The sequence below is a fragment of the Pinus tabuliformis genome, chromosome 3_1 (genome assembly GCF_031772625.1).
Source record: "Pinus tabuliformis cultivar Carrire ecotype Pingquan chromosome 3_1, CPIR1, whole genome shotgun sequence".
Lineage (NCBI taxonomy): Eukaryota > Viridiplantae > Streptophyta > Pinopsida > Pinales > Pinaceae > Pinus > Pinus tabuliformis.
In genome coordinates, this window is record NC_142301.1 from 478742474 (window position 1) to 478764690 (window position 22217).

At 38.6% G+C, this 22217-nt stretch overlaps 1 protein-coding gene across 1 annotated transcript; it reads left to right on the plus strand.

The window, feature by feature from the left end:
* Positions 1–2014: 2014 nt before the first annotated feature.
* On the plus strand, positions 2015–3689 carry LOC149187868 (allene oxide synthase 1, chloroplastic-like). The gene has a single exon (XM_089412891.1). The coding sequence runs from the start codon at positions 2163–2165 to the stop codon at positions 3597–3599; it is 1437 nt and encodes a 478-aa protein (XP_089269017.1). The 5' UTR covers positions 2015–2162; the 3' UTR covers positions 3600–3689.
* Positions 3690–22217: the final 18528 nt, after the last annotated feature.

Below are 22217 nucleotides of genomic sequence, written 5' to 3' on the forward strand. Positions count from 1 at the left end.
ACTCATGGAACTAGCGTGTATACACGCCTTCACTTCACTGAACCCGCGTACAGATCTATAAAGGATAATTCACTCTTCCAAATATTCAGACATTAATTAACCCATATTACCAAATTTATAGTTCAAGCATGCACCACATATAACGGATCAAAAATCATACAAAGATACTATTATTCAAGCCTTAAGATTATGACCCATCAATAGAACTTATCCTTCTCTTTATGCTCAGGTTCCTCCTTCATTCAGATCCATATCTGCACCATAACCCAATCATCAATATTCCAGATCTAACACTTTATCGGATATTCAATAATTCAAATGATCCTTTGCCAAATGATTTCCTTCCTCTTTTATAGTCTTAGGCCTTCCACAATACCACGGTCCAAAACCATAGAAAAACAATACCATGGACCCAATACTTGGGATCAACACTTTTGACGAGATACCATGGCCAAAACCATAGGTTCAATTACCAAGGACTAAATACCACGGACCAAAAGTAAGTTCTCCAACATATACATGCTTTTCCTTGCGTGAAAGTGCATATATACGCATACGTGCCTTTGTAACGTCACACCCATGTGTATACACACCTTCGTCTGGGTGACCCTACGCATATATCTTTTTCTTCTTTTTGAGTGCCTAAACTGTGATCTGTTACCAGAGTGAGTTGCCATCAAGGACAACACCTGTGCCATAGCTCCAAACCTGTGCCATAATGCCAATAGCAACAGTAGAAGGAAAATGTAAGATGACAAGGTAAAATCACACAGTTAATGAGAAACGAATGAGAAAAGTGAATAATTATGTTTTGAAGTTTTAATTTTTATTTCATCATTTAAAACATATTAAAAATGTGAATGATTGTGTTTTAAAGTTTTAATTTAAATTTAAATTTTTATTTAGTTTTTGTAAAATATATTAAAATTTGTAATTTTTTTTATGTTTATAATTGTTATTAAGAAAAATAATGAGAGGACCAACGGAGAGGCATTTCATCATTAGTGATGATGATGATGATGATGGTTAACGTACGCTAAGACCAAACATTGGTCTATCGGACCTAAAGAAACAAATTATTTATTTTGATTTAAGAATTTTGATTTAAGATTTTATTCCTATGCTCAAAAAGCTTGGAGAGAAGCCTCCCGAGTTTACTATAATTTTGACATTGTAAAAGGCTAGGAAGGTCAGTATTGTAACAAAGATTGTGAAAGTGAAATCTAATGTGGTTGTACACGGGGCACTCTAAGAAGAAGTAAAATGTCCCCTAAATTTTCCATAAAAAAAACATTTTCCAAAAAAATTGGAGAGAAAAAAAAGCGTCCCAAACCTTCGAGAATAACCATTTCTCCCTTTCCATTTAATATGTTATAAGTTATTCAATACCTATTGTATTTTAACCTAAATACTTACTATATAAAATAATTACCATAAATATTTGTTATATAAAACAACATCTAATGAAAAATGCAAAATTCATACTCAAACATTTAAATATTAAAAACTTATTCTAATAAAAATGAATGACGCCGGTGACGACAGAATCTATGTAGACATGTCAAATCAAATCAGCATATTGCGATCTAAAAAAGGCAAAACTGAATCTAAGGTTTAGAAATGAATCCAGGGTTCTTGTCTTTTATAACGATGAAGGCGGAAAACGGGAATCCCGTGAAGATTTTCTGTCCAGCTATTTGATTGTCAACGCCCACTAGCAGCATGGCGTGATTTGTCCATGCCTGTGTATTTGATTGTCAGCGACCTTTCCAAACGTTTAAGGAAAAAAAATATAGGTAAATGCGTAAGGGATGCACAATCTAGCATGCGTGATTTGTTGATGTCGCTCTAGCACAATGGAGAAAGAGAGGCAGGGTTTAAATCAAAGCACTTCAATTTCCTCCACAAAATAATTAAAAAAGGAAGGCGGTGGGTATGAAGATTCCTTCTCACAAATAATTGAAGCCTATATATGGAACCCCTCAATATTGTGTAGCTCCCCTTTGCCAGATTTTCTATCTTTTTTCTGAGGTCTAGGTATCAAGGATAAACTTGATTAGCTTCCCTTTGCCAGATTTTCTATCCTTTTTAGCCTTGATTAGCTTCCCTTTGCCAGATTTTCTATGTTTTTTTAGCTAAAGTGAAGGTATCAAGGATAGACAATGGTGTCGGCAAGTGCGGAGTCATCTGGGTCTTCTGTAAAACAGATCCCTGGAAGTTACGACTCTGTAAAACAGATTCCTGGAAGTTACGACTCGCCCACCGCAGAGGAAATCCTTCAGGGATGCGAGTACTTTAGAGGAATCGATGATTTCTTCAAACGTCGTGTGGAGAAATATAAGAGCACGGTATTCAAAGTGTATCTGCCGCCGGATAATCGACTGATAGTACTTCTGGATGGCAAGAGCTTCCCCGCGCTCTTTGATCTGACGATTATGGAGAAGAAAAATGTTGTTCTGGGCAATTACAAGATCAGCCCGGAGTACACGGATGGGCACATGATTTATGGCAACTTAGACCCCTCAGAAGAAAAGCATCACCGTTCTAAGAACTGGTGGTTGCAATTATTCTCCAACGGTCGAGAGAGGTATTTTCCAGAGTTTGTTAGGGCTTTCGAAGAGCTCACCGTTGCCATCGAGACAGATCTCGCGAGGAACGGGAAGCCGTGTTTCACCAAGCACATCGAACAATTGATATTCAATTTTTTCTGCCGCTCTATAGCGAGCGCAGATCCTATAGCTCCGGGGCCAGCTAGCCTCGGAACCAAAGGCCCTAAATTGAGTAAAAAGTGGCTCGGTGCAATGGGCGGTCAGATTACGGGCTGCCGTGCTTTTCCTGAATTCTTACACGACATGACAATTCAGTGCATTCCTCGGCCGTTCTCCGTCGTCTCCAGGTGTTACGACCAACTCTATAATTTCATGTGGACGAAGGCGACTTCCGCGCTGGATTTGGCTGAAAATCAATTCCGACTAAACAGAGAAGAGGCCTGCGTCAATCTGCTAATATCCATCTGTGGGAATTCTGTGCAATCGACGGCCATTGTGTTTAATTATATGCTCAAATATATTGCCGACGCTGGCGGCCAACTGCAGAGAGATTTGGCTGAAGAGGTCCGCGGAACCGTTCAAGCACACGGGGGCATCAACGGCAGGGCTGTGGCGAACATGGCTTTGGTCCGGTCCACTGTGTACGAAGTTCTGAGGTTGGAACCGCCTGCGGCTTGGCAGTACGCGAGAGCCAAAGAGGATTTCTTTGTCGAATCCCACGACGGGCAATATGCGGTGAAGAAGGGTGAGATGCTGTGCGGGTACCAGCCGTTTGCCACAAGGGATCCCAAAATATTCGATAGGGCAGACGAGTTCGTTCCGAATCGGTTCATGGGCGAAGAAGGGGAGAAGATGCTGAAGCATCTCCTATGGTCCAACGGCCGGGAAACTGATGAACCATCGGCTGACAACAAGCAGTGTCCAGCAAAGTACCCCGTGGTAATGATGGCTCAGCTTTTCCTGGCGCACTTCTTCCTGCGCTACGATTCATTCACCTTAAAGCAGTCCCCCTGCCTCAAATTTGCGGAGCTCATCAAGGCCACCGCCTGAGAACTCATCAGGGCTGGCCTGAGTTGTCTGTCTTATTCCACAACCAGTAGGATGGTGATGTCCAAGTATGCGTGTATTATTACAATGGAGTTTGACATGTTTTTTTTTAAATAAAAATAAAATATTTTCTAAATGAAAAGTGGGTTATAATAAAAACAAAAATAAATATGAAAAGTGGGTTATAATAAAAACAAAAATAAATATGGTATATATGTTTAGTTAATTTTTATATGATATAATATAATTTTATCTAAAATAATTAGAAGTAAAAAAAATATTCAAAGTAATATATTAATAATGTGTATTTTATATAGCATTGAAAAATTAGTTATAATAAAAAACAAAAATAAATATGTTATATATGTTTAGTTACTTTTTATATGATTAATATAATTTTATGTAAAACAGTCAGAAGTAAAAAATAGTCAAAATAACATATTTAATATTGTATATTTTGATGATGACGATGATGATGGTTAACCTTGGCTCAGACCAAACAATGGTCTATCGGATCTAAAGAAACAAATTATTTATTTTGATTTAAGATTTTATTCCTATGCTCGAAAAGCTTGGAGGGAAGCCTCCTGAGGTCACTATAATTTTGACATTGTAAAATGCTAGGAAGGACAGTATTGTAACAAAGATTGTGAAACTGAGATCTAATGTGGTTATACGCATGGCATTCTAAGAGGAAGTGGTTTTCATCCTCGATGTTCCTATGGGCATTCTAAGAGGAATTGGTTTTCATCCTCGATAAGATCCTTTCCATCCATGACGTTTTAGGAACTGCCCAACTACGTGTTTCACTATGGAGCTCATGAGAATTTGTTCTAATCTTTGCTATATTAATTTTCTTCTTTGAACTAGTTAAAATAGAGAGATACTTTTGATCTTCTAGGGTGGGGTTGATGAACTTCTTATAATAACCTAATTTTCTTTTATCCGCTAAATCTTTCTCACACCACATTTTTTCTTTGAACTTAGAGGTAACAATATCTTTAATGTTATTTATGTTTTGCAATGCATCATTTTCGTTAATTTCCCAATAGTTTAACCAGACCCTTGTGTCTTTAGGCCCTTGTATCTTTATGCCACCCTCGATTGAGTCTTAGGTGGTTTTGGCTAGAATTTAAAGCTAGCTTAGAAAGTCTATGATCGTCTATATTACTGATTTTGTGCTTATACAACAGAAACCTAAACATAGCTAAGCTTTATATAACATTTGAAAATACAATTTAAATTATAAAAAATTTCACATTATATTTTATTTTTCTATAATAAATTTAATCCTTCTCAACACATTATTATATAAATTAGTTATTAGTTATTTACTAAATTCCCAATGAATGAATATAAACATTTCAAACTCGTATCCACTCTCTGCGGAAAGATTTTAATAGCTAGAAGGGATATGGAGGAAAATATTTAGTTTGCAAATACTTTAATAAGAGTGAGAAGGGATATGGCGAAAGTTATGTCTGGCACTAAACCAAAATAAAAAAGATGAATTAAGACCAGAGATATTGGCGTAAAAACTTCCATAGGGAATCAATTTCCGGGTCTCTTACCCTGCTTTGTTATATGTATTTATCAGTTTGATTTTCAGAGGTCTTAAAATCAAACTGCGAGTGTTATTCCAAATATTTTTATCATAAATTATTTTAGTTTTTTTTTTTTTATGGTTAATATTATAATTATGTTATTTATGTGGTATCCATTTTTTATTGGGAGTTTCCTTGGGTTTATTTGCTTGATGTAATTTCATAATACATTTAATGCTTTATAAATTTTTTTATGGTAATTAATTTATTTATGTATTTAAAAAAATATTCTAAAGAACAAAATTTTATGATGTGACATAAAATATTTTTTTAAATTTAATTAAAAATGTGTTAAAATTTGAAATTTAAAATGATTTATACTAATTTAGATCTACTATGTTTTAAGAAGAATCATTTTTGTTTTAAATTTAAAAGAGGATTATGACTTAATATTAATTTAACTTGATTTAATTACTAATTATAACTAATTTAGATTCATCTTAATTTTGGGTCTATCAAGCGCCTAGACCGATCTAATCTCTCAAGGTGCAAAACTCTTTTGTGAATGCAAAATTGTAAGAAATGTTTCAAATGTCCAAAATTTGAAGAAAAATTTCTACCTGAGAGAAATTTGATCCCTCTCTAGCTTGATAGAATTAATATGGATCTAGGCTGGTTTGATTAATAATTTTATTTTTCTAGTTTAATTTTTATTTTTATATAATTTCACTGAATCAAAATGTTGTAATTAATAATTTTATTTTTTATTTTGATGTAATTTGATGGGGTCAAAATTCTTAGATAACATAATATAAGTGGACATTACAACTCTTCCATACTGGATGGCCAAAAAATGTTATAAAACAAACCTAGATCCATGTAACTTCATATTATAAAACCAACTTAGATCCATCTAACTTCATATGTATCATTCCCAAGGAGGGATGAAATCCTTCGAGGTGAAAAGCTTCTCTTTGTAATCTAGAATCTGAGGAAAAATTTGCACCTCCAGGGATTTGATCCCTCTCGGTGCATGATAGATCTAGAGTTAAATGGATCAAGGTTGGTTCCACTTGAGGGCAAAAATGACACATTTTTAGATTATCATTATTATGTATAAATTTGAGATAACTTCATACTTTGAAATTTACATTATATTTTCTTTGTTTGACATGACCATCATTTTCTTCTTTAATGTTGTTTTTGTTGCTTGTCTTGAATTGTTTGTCCTCATTTAATTTTATGTATCAAAACTTTTGAAAATTGATTAATTTTTAATAGTGTCCCTCCAAGTATTATTAAATATACCTTCAAGAGTCGTTTTTGTTTCATTGCTAATGTTTGGAATTTTTTTATATATATAGTTTGTTTTGCACAAGCCAAGAAATAATGTAATTTTGAATTTTTGTAATGAGTGGTCATATTCACAAAATATTTACATTATTTGTTAGTTTTTAGATGTTTTCATATCTATTATATGAAAATGATACTTGAGATCTCAAACCATTCAATTATTTAACTGGAACTATTGTAGTAAACATCATACCTTGTCTCTTTTAGTCTCCTATATTAATAGTTTGAATTGTACTATAACACAAAAAACAATGCACATTGTTAATCCAATCATTTTAACTTAGTATACCATCATACATTGAGTTACATCAAATCAGAATCCATCATCTACATTGAAATCAATGAATGTAATGCAGCAATCAAATAACATTAGAAATCAACATCTACACTCAAATCAATGCATCTAGTGTAAGAAATAAAATAAGATTAAAAATCAACATCTACATTGAAATCCATGCATTTAGTGCAAGCAATCAAATACAATTAGAAATCAACATCTATATTGAAACCAATGCATCTAATGCAAGCAATCAAATAGGATTAGAAATCAACATCTACACTAAAACCAATGTATCTAGTGCAAGCAATCAAATAGGATTAGAAATCACCATCTACGATTAAATCAATGCATCTAGTGCAAGCAATAAAATAGAATTAGAAATCACCATCTACACCAAAATCAATGCATCTAGTGCACCAATAAAAAATAATTAGAAATAAACATCTACAATAAAATCAATGTATTTAGTTCAAGCACACAAACAAAATTAGACAACATCTACATTTAAATCAATGCATGTAGCACAACCAATGAAATAGGATTACAAATCAACATCCACAGCGAAATCAATCCTTTTAGTTCAAGCAATCAAATGTCATTAGAAATGAAAATCTATATTGAAATCAATGCATCTAGTGCAAGCAATTAAATAGGATTATAAATGACCATCATGCATTTAGTGCTAGAAAACTTATTAACCCTTTCCCCCCTCCATCTATATCTATATCTCTCTCCATCTCTCCTTCTTTGTCTCTCTATATCAACCTGAAACATACACACCCTCTGTCCATCTCTTCCTTTTCACTCCCTCTCTCTCTCTCCATCTGCCCCCTTCCAAATCCATCTCTTTGTCCTCCCTCTCTCCTCCTCTCTCTCCCTCCCTCTGTCTTCCTCGCTCTCAAGTCCTCTCTCTCCCTTTCTCTCCTAGCTCCCTCTCTCCCCCCATCTCTCTCTCTCTCTCTCTCTCTCTCTCTCTCTCTCTCTCTTTATCTTCTCTCCAACCATGTCACTACCTCCCCCTCTCTTCCACCTCCATATTTGTGTCTCCTTCTCTCTCTCTCATACCCTTCCCTCCCTTTCTCACTCTTATCCTTTTCTTTCTCTTTATTCCTCCTCTTGCCTCTCCTTCAGTTTATCTCCTTCATTGAAAACAATCAAATAGGATTATAATCACCATCTACAATAAAATCAATGCATCTAGTGCAAGAATTATTCTTCCCTCCCTCCCTCCTCCTTCTATATCTATATCTCCCTCCATCTTTCCTTCTTTCTCCCTATATATTGGCCCCCAAAGACACATGATTTCTCTCTTCATATTTATCTTCTTTCCCCCTCTCTATCTCTCTCTTCTTCCCTCTCTTCATCTTTCATCTATATATCTATCTCCCACTCTCTTTTGTCTCTATATGTCACCACAAAACATACACTCAATATCCATATTTATATATCCCTCCCTCGCTCTTCCTCTCCCTCTCTCTCTCTTCCCTTTATCTCCCCCTCTCCCCCTTCTATCTCTCATCCCTCCTATCCTCCTCTCTCCCTCTCTTCCATCTCCCTTATTTCTCCCTCTCTCTTTCTCTCCCCACCTTTCTCTCTCTGTGTCTTTCTTCCGACATCCCTCTTTCTCTCCCTTCCTCTCTCCTCTCTCTCACATCCTCATTGTCTTCTTTCCTCTCTCTCCCTTTGTCTCTCCCCCTCATCTCTCTTTCTTTTCTCTCTCTCCCTCTTTCTCTCTGCCCTCCAACATTGTCATTGTCTCTCCTTCGCTCCCCCTCTTCTCTTTATCTCTCCTTTCTTAACTCTCTATCTCACCCGAAACATATACACTCTCTCTCCATCTCTCACTTATCAATCCCTCTCTCTCTCTCTCAACTTTTATCTCTCTATGTGTTTCCTTTTCCCTCCCTCTCTTTCCTTCCAACTCCATTTCTCTATCCTTCCCTCTCTCATCTCTCTCTCAAGTCCTCTCTCATCCTTCCTCTCTCTTCCTTTCTCTCCCTTCATCTCACTTCCTATATCTCTCCACCTCTCTATCACTCTATGTATTTGTTCTTCCCTCCCATATATATCTAACATTAATATTATAAATTTAATAAATTAGAATTAATACAAATAACTATTAAACACATAAGATATTTATATTATATATATTTTTTTATTGTTTTGTGAGATCAAAAATTTACAATATAATTATCTTACATGTCTGATATTTATTTTATTATATATGTTGAATTTGAATAAAAAAATTTAAATAACTATACCAAATATTTAAATTAATTTTTTAATTTTTAGATTTTTTATGAATTTAAGAAAAAAAAAGTATTTCATCATAGTGTGTTGCAGAATGCGCCTCTAAGGGCAATAATATATATATATATATATATATATATATATATATATATATATATATATATATATATATATATATATATATATATATATATATATATATATATATATATATATATATATATATATATATGATTGTGAAATGAGAATGGATTTTGGGCATGTGGTATTGATGATTTATGGTATGGTATGGTTAATAATATCCTTGGTAAAGTGGGGTGAGTATCCACATTTAAAACTCTTGCTAGTTGCAAGTATTATTTTGATTGTGAAATGAGATATGGTTTTTGGGCATGTGATATTGATGAGCCATCATATTGACCCATGCTATAGTATGGTTAATAATATCTATGGTAAAGTAGTGGTGAATATCCATGGTTAAAATCTTGTATTGTAAGTATTAAGTTTTTGTGCTTATTAATGAAATTTAAATATGGTTACAATATTAGTATTTTAATTTATATAGTGAAACATATCTTAGTTTATAGATATTATTTATATCTTATATATTGTCATGTGATAGAGGTGTAGATATATGTAAAAAGTAATTATAATAAATATATTTTAAATTTAATAAAAAAATGTTATAAAATCAAATTCAAACAAAATATTTTGAATGTGAAATGAGAGATAGTTTTTTGGCATTTTGTATTGATGAGCCATGGTATTGGCACATGGTATTGTAATGAACCCTATTTACAAGTTAATAATATTTATAGAAAAGTGGATGTGAATATCCACCGTTAAACATATTGTTATATTGTAAGCTTATGTGCTTATAATTAATTAAATCTAAATGGTTAAATAATCGTTATTTATTTTTATGATAAAATGGATCTTAACATATTGTTTCTACTTATAACTTTTAGTGTAATATGTATGTTATGTTTTTGTTTAATCTAAAAGGTTATTTGTAATTTTATTAATACAAATAAAATTGCAATAATAGAGTTTAGGCTTCTGTGATCCATATTAAGTTAGAGAAAGATTTCGGCGTAAATGACATGAAAAGTCATTTGTCGACGCGTTTCGAACCAACCAGTGTGGTTCATTGTTAGGACAAGATAACAAGATTAAATTTTATAATTTTGATTACTTTTAACTTTTTATGGACACTACAACATCTCCTTGGGCCTTATATTAATTTTAACCAACATGTAAATATTTACTAATTTACCTATTGTAAATTGGAAATATTAATATAAATTCAGCGTATTAAGCCGACATGTAAAAATATGTACAAACCTTATTATATTACATCTACACATTACCCCTATACTAGGCTCAATTAATTATAATTATCAATATAAATATAATTATAAGTTTTATGTTTTTTATTTTATTTTATTAACTTTATTAAACTTACAACATCTCTACCATATTGGTGTTGTGGGGAAAAATGCCTATGCAGGACGATCCTATCCACCTAAGGTGTGACAGCACCTTAGCAACAAACGAATACAGCTATTATGATTTCTTCCTTTATGAAATGTGAAAGAGGGGAGATCGGCAGACTTACCGTTGTCTTCCGGTTGTCCCTTGAACTAGATCCTCTTCTCTTTGTGTGTCCACAGCTACTTGCCTCCTCGCTTGATCAAGAGAACAGCTACTTGAATCCCACGAGATCACAAGAGAACAGCTACCTATGACAAGATAATAGCTACTTGCGACAAGAGAAGAACACAATACAAAGGCAAATGTACATATTCATAAATGATTCAGGATTAGAAGTAAATCAAATATACTAATGCAATCATACAAAATACACCAGCATATAGGAAAGAATCAAGATAGCTTTATTGATAAGTTACAGGGTTCAGGAAGAGATACAACCCATGGGGCTCCAATCGAGCATCTCCTTCCCAGCAGAATGGAATTCCTTCTTCAGCTCCCTTCAAAGCATTACACACCCAATGTTTCTAGCCACAAACCAACAACAATTCTTTGCAATTACCAAATTCCAGCCCCTAGATCCCATGGAGGAGAGATCTATATATAATTATTTTGGAGAGAGGATGAGTCAGCTTGAGATCTGACTAGTTTCCTCTTTCTCTCTCAGTTCTTGAGTCCACTTGGAGGTTCTTGCTTCCACTTGGAGATTTGGAACCTCTTACTCATCACCAGTCGAATTCCTTGATGCAAGTGTCATTTTGGAAGCTTCCTGGGCATTGACACATTGAGGAATGACTCTGCCACATGTCCAAACTCGCTCATCGCAAGTAGCTAGTGTTGGAGTTGACATTCAACGCAGGTAGCCAGTGTAGCAGTTGAAATTCAGTGCAGATGCTCAGTGGAGCAGTTGACATGATCCAGAATTGGCTTGTTTTGAGTGTTTTCAGGTGGAGAACTTCTGTGAATTGCTGTGGTTAGTTTGCCTTGTTCCTCTAGGGGTAGGAACAACATGTTTAGGGACTTTGGATCCCTTAGTTTATGGACATTTCATGCTCAATGCTGTAAGGCACAAAAATGTCTATAATAGTTGCCCCCTAAAGTATGAGGCCGTTTATCGGGTGAAATGCTTTATCCAGGAGGGTCCGAAGTTCATCCATCTGCTGGGAGGAGACCTATAATAAAATACAATACAATACATTATGATTCATAATGCTTTCATGATTTAGCTGAGGCGGGCATTCCCATGCTCAGCTTTATAAATTCATTTTTGTATATAGAACAGACGGTCGTCTGATGGTAGACTGATAATTTTGGCGAAATTATCATCCTTTGAGTAGGATGATCATCTGCTGCAATGATGTACATGTCAAATGTCTTTATTTTTCCTGAATATATATCGCAACGTGGATGGATGAAACTAGATCTGGGGTCTTCAAACTCATTCGATCTTCACTCTAAGTACAAGTCGATCCATGTGAGAATTGCACTGAAGTCGAACATGGAAAGACATCCCTTGATTACCGGTCAATGATGTAAACTGTTAACAAGCGCGAGAGGAATCACCGATAATGATAATGACCCTCAAGGTACTGTAGTACAATTCACGTGGTTTCAATAAAGGACTTGGCGTCGAACACCACGCAAAATCTTCGGGTCGAAGGTCATTAATGTATACCTGTCGCCAGAAGTGAGAAACTTGCCATTGAGGCATGCAAGCTTCAAAGTACTGAAGGGGTTGTTCCTAGATCAACTTCTTGGATAATGAGCTGATGTCGACAAGAAGCGATCCATCACAGGAGGGCCTTAACGAATCCCACATCAGTGACATGGAACAAAGCTAATGATTTTAATGGAGGTGAAAATGATCTGTGACATATGATTCACGGTGGCGGTCATGAATGGATGAAGGATAATGTATGGCAGTGGATGGGACCCGGTTGACTCTTTCTGAACGACTTCTCTTGAACATATGGCGACACTGATGCGATGGATTGGTAGCATTACCCCAAATATGGATGGTATGGCGAGACCATGGTGATGTGACCGGTGAATGAAACAACCCAACCCGAATGTGGTACGGAGGAAAAGTGTCATGTTCAAGAGCGACCTGCTACCATCAAAGTTTTCCTGATTTTTCCCAATTTTTTCCCAGTCATTGCTGACCAGTACCTCTTTACTTTTGTCAAGCTTGAGGAGGATAACATATGCTTGTTCTATAACCTGCCCTTCGGGCAAGCCCATCGCTATGTTTTAACGAGCTTAGCGATAGTGAAACTCGTTCTCGTCTAAAGACAAGTTTGTCGCTATTTAATAATTTTAACGAGTCTAACGACAAGGATAACTCTGTCCTTTTCATTTTTAGAGAGTCTGAAAAGGTACATAAAGTTAACTCCAAAATTCCTTTTTTGTCATCTAATCCCTTAAGTCCGAAAAAGTATAAAACAATACAGAAGGGATGAGTTTTCGATAATTTTAACGAGCCGAATAAAACAAGCGCTCGACCTTTTTGTGCAATAATCCCTCAGGTTCAAAAAGATTGAAATCTAGAGGAGGGATAGCTCTTCCTGTCCTTTAACGAGCTGGAAGGCCAAAACTCGGCAATATTTTCATATTTTACGAGTCAGTTGAAAAGAGCTTAAAAAAAGACTTGTATTTTGAGGAACGAGTGATAGACAGGGATAGCAACTGATTCCAGGTACAGGTTGGAATTTTCCTATCACGGCAGTGTCACAAGGATGGCTAGGTGAAATCACTCTTCGTAGCTGTTCCTAAAAATGGGTAAACAATCATATGGAGGTGAACGATCGGCCAAATGAAAAGTGGAGGTGGCAAGTGCAAACACGACCAAGGCTTTAACGGCTGATAAATTACATTCACAGTGGTTATTTACCGGGATATGTTCATTTTTTAGTTAAAAATGAGCTTAAACACTGGAGGAAACTCTGCTCACTGCTTATATTTATTTTTTAACGAGCATGAAGACCGCGTTAAAACTTTTCGGATCTTGCGTTTATTTTTTAGCGAGCATGAACTTTATGCTAAAACTGCTCTATTACCCAGTCATTTGATAAGAGTGTCTCATCAAGATTCTATTTTTTATGGAGCTTCATCTCACTAAGCTTTTCTCCCCATCCTTTCTTTATGAAAGTTCAGAAACGGCTAATCCTACGAGTTTAAAGGGTTAGACCTACAGGTTTAAAGGGAGGACCTAAAAATTTAAAAAATAAATAGTCGCCCCTTGCTTGCACTCCAAAAGGTTTGCATGCCCCCAAGTATAAAACAAAGTTTCAAGGTTACCTCTACTTACCCTCCGCCAAAACATTTGTTTTAATCGAGAGAGGCTTACCTCATTCAGGTTACCCAAAGATTGTCTCGTTAATCTTTCAAACAAAACACTTCCTTGGCAATGTCTACCGAAATAGACAGAGGTGAGTGACGACCCCCACCTCCTCACATAAATTTGACAAAAGAATCTTATTCCAGAACAACCCCTCTTCCAAATAACGGACGGGGTATGGACTAGTCATATTCTCCCACGGAAACCTACCCTATACCCAAAGTTCTCCTGCCGAAGCAGGCCAGGACGCATGCCCCCTGGGTTCCAGTCATATCCTCCCGGATTACTCGCGCTCATCAGGAGGACGGACCGTGGGTTGAGACACTTCTTGCATGAATAGACCATTTAGGGATGGTACATGACTATTTGCGATGTGTGATCCGGGAAACGAAAGTTGGTCCACGAGCTTGACCATTCTTCCTTCATGCGGAAAACACATTACTCTAAAGAGTGAGGAGACTACAGCTCCCATGCAATATATATAGTCTCGTCCAAGGAGTAGGTTATAATCCAAGGGTCCTTGAACAACCATCACATTCATTTGAACGGTCTTCCCTTTCAATGTTATAGGCACATTGGGGAGGATCCCTAAAGGTCGACTGGTTCCTTTATCAAAACCTTATAGATTTCTCATCTCAGGTAAAAGCGCTGGCGAACCAAGTGCTTTCCAAGCAATAGAGGAAAGGATACTCACAGATGCCCCCTCATCAATGATAGTGCCAGCCATTACCATTCTGTATATTTGACAAATAATTCTGAATGGTATACTGGCTGGCAACCGGGGTCTGCCTAGTTGGTTCCAATCAAAGGACACAACCAGGTTGCTTGGTGGTGGGACCGAATATACGGCCGGATATCGCTCCGATGAACTTCCTTCCTACGATAAAGGAATGGTGGCATTGCCCCCTTGATCATAAGAGTCAGTGTTGATGAAGAGAATCTGGATGGTGTCGTCTTTATTCTCCTCTGTTATGGTGTCATTCGAAGATGGAGCCTCTGAAGGCAAAACCGGGTCAACTGCCGTATCAACCTTTTGACTTTCATCAGGCATGGATCCAGACGGTTCTTCTTCAATGACAGATGCTTCGACTGACCACCTAAGTGGCTCAGCCGGATTCTCAACTAGTGAGGGACTTGGCAGGAGTCTTTGATATCCAGGAGGGAGATCCGCTCGTAAAATCGGGTGATCTTCCAGAACTCTTTTTGCCTCGTCTAAGAAGGGACAATGGTGGATGGCGTGATCGCCTTCACATAGTCTGCAGGGAAATTTAGCTCTCCCGCTCTGTCCTGGAGCTTCACTCCCACTAGTTGACGGTGAGCAGTCGACATGGCTATCAGAGGTCGATGTTACCGAATTGTGCAAACGGGGGGACCAGTCTCTTAGTATCCGCGGGATACAGGGACAATCTCTATGGAAGTGGTCTCCCCTACATATGACGCATGGCGATTTAGGCCTTACGAGTGCGGTGTGTGGATTTTTGTTAGATGACACTTGTTTGCCCCCAGTCGCCTAAGGCTCCTTCTTCTTCTTCTTCTCTTTCTTCTTCTTCTCTTTCTTCTTCTTCTCTTTCTTATCCTTAGGAACCTGGTTTTTAATTCGACCAGTTCCGTCAAGCGAAGAGGAAGGAGGGGAGGAAGATGAAGTTGAAGGCTGGGAGGCAACTCTTGTCTGATCTAACTGTTGACTCGACTGTTCAGGAATGGTGGTGTTCTGAACGACACTGGTTGAAAAGAGCCAAACTGGTAGGCCAATTGTCAGTCCTGAAAGCGACAATGTGGCCATGTGGGGTGCACCAACATCTCCCCAAGAGCAGAAGGGACTAGGATTTCCACCCAAGGGAACTCCTTGGTTGGTGTGCTCCATCTTTTCAACCTAAAGATCAACGCAAGATTAAAGGGTGATTGTTCTGTTTAAAATAATTTGTTAACGACGCTCTTAGACACAACTTGCTTTTTCAGTTTTAAAGAGTCGAGAAAAAGCTAAAGATGACTCTAGTCTCCTTCGATGTTTTAACGAGCCCGAAGTGACAAATGATCGGATGGACTTTTTCTGTTATAGAGTCTGAAAAAGGCCAAAAGAAACTGCTCTAGAGTTCTAGGCAGAGGGTGTGCCAAACTTTTCGCAAAACCGCAGAATACTTTTTAGGGTACGGGCGGTCGATCTTCGTGAATGCTGTGTTCACTGCATTGCGATCAGTAGGGCAGCCGACACGACTTCCTAAGGATAAAAAATGTATGCCTATAGGGGTCTTGTTGGGGGGAAAAGTATCTAATGCAGAATGCCTCTATCCCACTCTGAAGGTGATAGTACTCCAGCAACAACTGAATGCAAAGCTATTCAAAGTTTCTTCTTTATGAGATGAGAGAGGGAAGAAAAGGATGATCTACTAACCGTTATCTTGCGCTAATAGTCGATCCAGTCTTCACTCCTTGCCGCTTGCTCCTAGCTCCTTGTCCTTTCACTGGCCCAGCTACACACAGATCTTGTAAAAGCACAAGAAAAGGAAACTACAAGAAGCATACATCCATAATCGATTGTAGGATTAGCATAAATCAAATATACAAGCATCTATTCATCATAAAGACACATGCATATAGAATAACCTCAAATACTTTATTGATAATAGAAGTAAAGTTCTGAGAGAGTTACAACCACAATGGGCCCAATCCAGCAACACCTCCCAGCTGAAAGAAATCTCCTCTTCACCTCCTTCAAGCAAACACCCAATAGCTCTAATCACAAACCAACAACACTTCCTTACTTGCACAAAATTCCAGCCTCCTTAGACCTCATGAGAGAGCTCTATATATAGGTTTTTGGAGAAAGGATGAGTCATCTTGAGACTGGCCTGAAGCTGACTTGTGTCCTCTCCCACTTTAGTTAATCTTCAGTTCTTGAGTCCACTTGGAGAATATTGCTTCCACTTGGAGATCAAGACCTTCTTACTCATCACTAGGCGAATTCCTTGACCCAAGTGTCAGTTTGGAAGCTTCCTGGGCAGTTGAGACCTTGCAGAATGATTGTGCCACTTGGCCAATCTCACCCAGCGCAGGTAGCCTTCATTAGTTTTGACCTTCAGCGCAGGTACAAGGAGGAGCAGTTGACATTCAGCGCAGATGCTCAGTGGAGCAGCTGACATGATCCAGAAATAGCCTGTTTTTGAGTGTTTTCAGGTGGAGAACTGATTTTCAGTGCTCTGGCTTGCAGACCTTGTTCCTCTAAGGGTAAGAACAACATGTTTAGGGACTTTGGATCCCTCAGGTTATTGACATTTCATGCTCCATGTTGTTAGGCACAAAAATGTCTATAACAGTTGCCCCCTAAAGTATGAGGTCGCTTATCGGGTGAAATGCTTTATTAGGAGGATCCGAAGTTCATTCAATCGGCTGAGAGGTGCCCTGCAATAAAATACAATACAATACATTATTTTTCATTCTGCTTTCATGATCTAGCTGAGGCGGGTATTCCCATGCTCAGCTTTATAAATTCATTTTGGTACATATAACAGACGACCGTCTGATGATAGACTGATAATTCTCTGCTGAAATTATCATCCTTTGAGTAGGATGATCATCTGCTGCAATGATGTACATATCAAATGTCTTTATATCCTGAATATATATCGCAGCCCGGATGGATGAAACTAGATTCGGGGTCTTCAATCTCGTTCGATCTTCACTCTAAGTACAAGTCGATCCATGTGAGAATTGCGTTGAAGTCAAACATGGAAAGACATCGCTTGATTACCGGTCAATACTGTAAACCGTTAACAAGCGCGAGAGGAGTCACCAATAATGACAATGACCCTCAAGGTACTGCAGTACAATTCACGTGGTGTGAATAAAGGACTTGGCGTCGAACACCACGCAAAATCTTCTGGTCGAAGGTCATTGATGTATACCTGTCGCCGGAAGTGAGAAACTTGCCATTGAGGCATGCAAGCTTCAAAGTACTGGGGGGGTTGTTCCTAGACCAACTTCGTGGATAATGAGCTGAAGTCGACAAGAAGCGATCCGTCAAAGGAGGGCCTTAATGAATCCCACATCAGTGACAGGGAACGGAGCTAATGACTTTAGTGGAGGTGAAAACAAACTGTGAGATATGATTCAGGGTGGCGATCATGGGTGGATGAAGGATAATGTATGGTAGTGGATGGGACACGGTTGACTCTTTCTGAACACATCTCTTGAACATATAACGACACTAATGTGATGGATCGGTAGCATTACCCCAAATACGGATGGTTTGGCGAGGACCATGGTGATGAGACCGATGAATGAAACAACCCAACCAGATGTGCTACGAAGGACAAAGTGTCATGTTCAAGAGCGACTTGCTACCATCAAAGCTTCGAGGTTCTCCCAATTTTTCCCCAGTCATTTCTGACCAGTACCTCTTTATTTTTGTCAAGCTTGAGGAGGATAACATATTCTTGTTCTATAACCTGCCCTTCGGGCAAGCCCATCGCTATGTTTTAACGAGCCTAGCGATAGGGAAACTCGTTCTCGTCTAAAGACAAGTTTGTCGCTATTTAATCATTTTAACGACTCTAGCGACAAAGACAACTCGGTCCTTTTCATTTTTAGAGAGTCTGAAAAGGTACAGAAAGTTAACTCCAAAATTCCTTTTTCGTCATCTAATCCCTTAAGTCCGAAAAAGTATAAAACAATACAGAAGGGATGAATTTTCGATAACTTTAACGAGCCGAATAAAACAAGCGCTCAACCTTTTTGTGCAATAATCCCTCAGGTCCAGAAAGATTAAAATCTAGAGGAGGGATAGCTCTTCCGGTCCTTTTAACGAGCTGGAAGGCCAAAACTCAGCAAACTTTTCATATTTTACGAGTCAGATGAAAAGAGCTCAAAGAAGACTCTTCTTTTGAGGAACGAGTGATAAACAGGGATAGCAACAGATTCCAGGTACAGGTTGGAATTTTCCAATCACGACAGTGTCACGAGGAGGGCTAAGTGGAATCACTCTTCACAGTTGTTCCTCAAAATGGGTAAACAATCATATGGAGGTGAACGATAGGCCAAATGGAATGGAGGTGGCAGGTGCAAAACACGACCAAGGCTTTTATGGCTAATAAATTTACGATCACAATGGTTACTTACCGGTACTGGGTTCATTTTTTAAAGATCTTGAATGCACCAAAACACTGCTCAAAAGCTTATGTTTATTTTTTAACGAGCATGAACTATGACGCTAAAACTGCTCGAATCTTGCGTTTATTTTTTAACGAGCATGAACTTTATGCTAAAACTGCTCGTAATACCAGTCATAGGATAAGAAATGTCTTCCTGCAAGATTCCAATTTTTATGGAGCTTGCACCTCGCATAAGCTATGCTCTAAATTTGGCAATTTTTGACCTTTGCCCCTCATCCTTTCTTTATGTAAGTTAGGAAACGATCTATGACCGCTCTTTGCTTACATTCCAAAAGGCTCGCATGCCCCCAGGTATAAAGTACAATTTCAAGGCTGCCCCTACTTATCCGATAAAACATTTGTTTTAAAGGGTGAGGCTTGCCTCTTTCTGGTTACCCAAAGAATGGTTTTATTTGCTGCCGCAAATGAAACTCTTTCTTCGGCGATGTCTATCATTAGGTTACTCAAAGATGGTTACTACTTGTTGCAGCAAACGAATCCCCTTCTTTGGAGGCTGCCCCTACTTATCCTCTAAAACATTAGTTTTAATGGGTGAGGCTTGCCTTTTACCCAAAGATGGTTTCCATTTGCTGCCGCAATAGAATCTCTTTCCTTGGTAGCCTACCTGTTTAGACAGAGTTGAATGACCTTTGTCAAACAAGTAACCTTATCAAAAGAATCCTATTCTAGAACAACCCCTCTTCCATCCACAGACGGGGTACGGACTAGTCATATTCTTTCGCGGAAATTCTACTTTATACCCAAGGTTTCCTCTGCCCGAAGCAGACCAGGATGCATGCCCCCTGGGTTCCAGTTCTATCTTTCTGAATCACTCGCATTCATCGGGAAGGAGGACTGGGGGTGGAGACCTTTCTTGGGTGAATAGACCATTGAGGATTGGTATTTGACTATTTGCGATGCGTGATCCCGAAAATGAAAGTTGGTCTACGAGTTTGACCACCCTTCCTTCGTGTGGAAAACACATTACTCTAAAGAGTGAGGAGACTATAGCTCCCATGCAATATATATAGTCACGTCCAAGGAGTAGGTTATAATCCAAGGGTCCTTGAGCGACCATCACGTTCATATTAACGGTCTTCCCTTTCAATGTAACAGGCACATTGGGGAGGATCCCTAATGGTCGACTGGTTCCTTTATCAAAGCCCGAGAGATTTCTTATCTCAGGCAAAAGCGTCGGGGAACCCAGTGCTTTCCAAGCAATAGAGGAAAGGATACTCACAGATGCCCCTTCATCAATGATAGTTCCAGCCATCACCATTCTATAAGTTTGGACTATGATTCTGAATGGTATACTGGCTGGTAACCGGGGTCTGCCCAGTTGGTTCCAATCAAAGGACACAACCAGGTTGCTTGGTGGTGGGACCGAATACACGGACGGATATGATCCTGACGATGTTCCTTCCTGCGATAAAGGAATGGGCGCATTGCCTTGATGCTCGTCAGAATCTGTGTTGATGAAAAGAATCTGGATGGTGTCATCCTTATTCTCTCCAGTGAGGGTGTCATTTGAAGATGAATCTTCAGTGACGGTGTCATTTGAGGATGAAACCTCTGAAGGAAGAACCGGGTCAACTGCCGTATCGACCTTTAGACTTTCGTCTGGTCTGGATTCAGTAGGTTCATTTTCAATGACTGACGCTTCAGCTGACCACTTGAGCGGGCCAGCTGTGTTTTCAACCAACGAAGGACTTGGCACGAGTTTTTTTTATCCAGGAGGAAGTATTACCGGAGAAACCGGACGATCTTCCAAAAATCTCTTCGCTTCATCTAAGAAGGGACAACGGTGGATGGCGTGACCGCCTTCACAGAGTTTGCAGGGGGATCTCGCTCCCCCTCTTTGTCTTGAACCTTCACTTTCGCTGGTTGATGGTAAGCAATCAACATGGCTATCAGAGGTTGAAGCTCCCGAATTGTGCAGACGAGGGGACCAGTCCCTTAGTATCCGGGGAATACAGGGACAATCTCGATGGAAGTGGTCTCCTCTACATATGACACATGGCGATTTAGGCCCAGTCTGTGCTGTGTGTGGGTTTTTGTTAAATGTCTTTTGCTTGCCCCCAGTCGCCTTAGGCTCCTTCTTCTTCTTTTCTTTCTTCTTCTTTTCCTTCTTCTCCGTGGGAGCTTGGCTTTTGCCAGCTTTACCTTTTGAAGATGAAGGATCGGAGGAAGGGTTAGAGGAAGTAGAAGGCTGGTGGGATGCTCTAGACTCATCTAACTGTTGACTCGACTGCTCAGGAACCATGGTGTTCTGAACTACACTAGTTGAGAATAGCCAAATAGGCAGGCCAATTCTCAGTCCTGGAAGCGACAATGTGGCCATGTGGGGCGCACCAACTTCTCCCCAAGAGGAGAATGGACTAGGACTTCCATCATGTGGAGTTCCTTGGTTGGGGCGTTCCATGTTCTCAACTTAAAGATCAACACGGGAATAGGAGGTGATTATGTTCCGTTTAAAATAAATTTTATAACGACGCTTAGACACAACTTGCTTTTTCACTTTTTAAGAGTCGAGAAAAAGCTAAAGATGACTCTAGTCTCCTTCGATATTTTAACGAGCCCGAAGTGACAAATGCTCGGATGGACTTTTTCAGTTATAGAGTTTGAAAAAGGCCAAAAGAAACTGCTCTGGAGTTCTAGGCAGAGGGTGTGCCAAACCTTTCACAAAACCACAGAATACGTTTTACGGTACGGGTGGTCAATCTTTGTGAATGCTGTGTTCACTGCATTGCGATCAGTAGGGCGGCCGACACGGTTTCCTATGGATAAAGGCTTTGATCCTATAGGGGTATCCCAATATATACGCGACGGTACGTGGGAGCACAAGTCCGTATTGATACTTATCACTTCACCGTGGAGGAATCACCCAACCACTCAACGTTAAGATATCACGTTTAACGACGTCGGAACACGTCTCTAGCTTAGACCTCTAGATGTTTGCGTTATGTTTCAATGCGTTGTTATGTAAATTCAATTTATTTTAAGGTTGATCTTGTTTAGCAGTTTGCCTTTATGGATCACCACGAGATGTATAGAAACACTCCTGAATGCAATCTAAGATGATAAGAAAGCTTTTCAATCTTTCAACTTTGAAAACCTTAACTACTGAGGGAGAAGGAAGATAACACCTTTTCACACAGATCATAGAGCACACACTAATGCACTTTCCTAAATCAACATGCAAACTGTCATAATGTACAT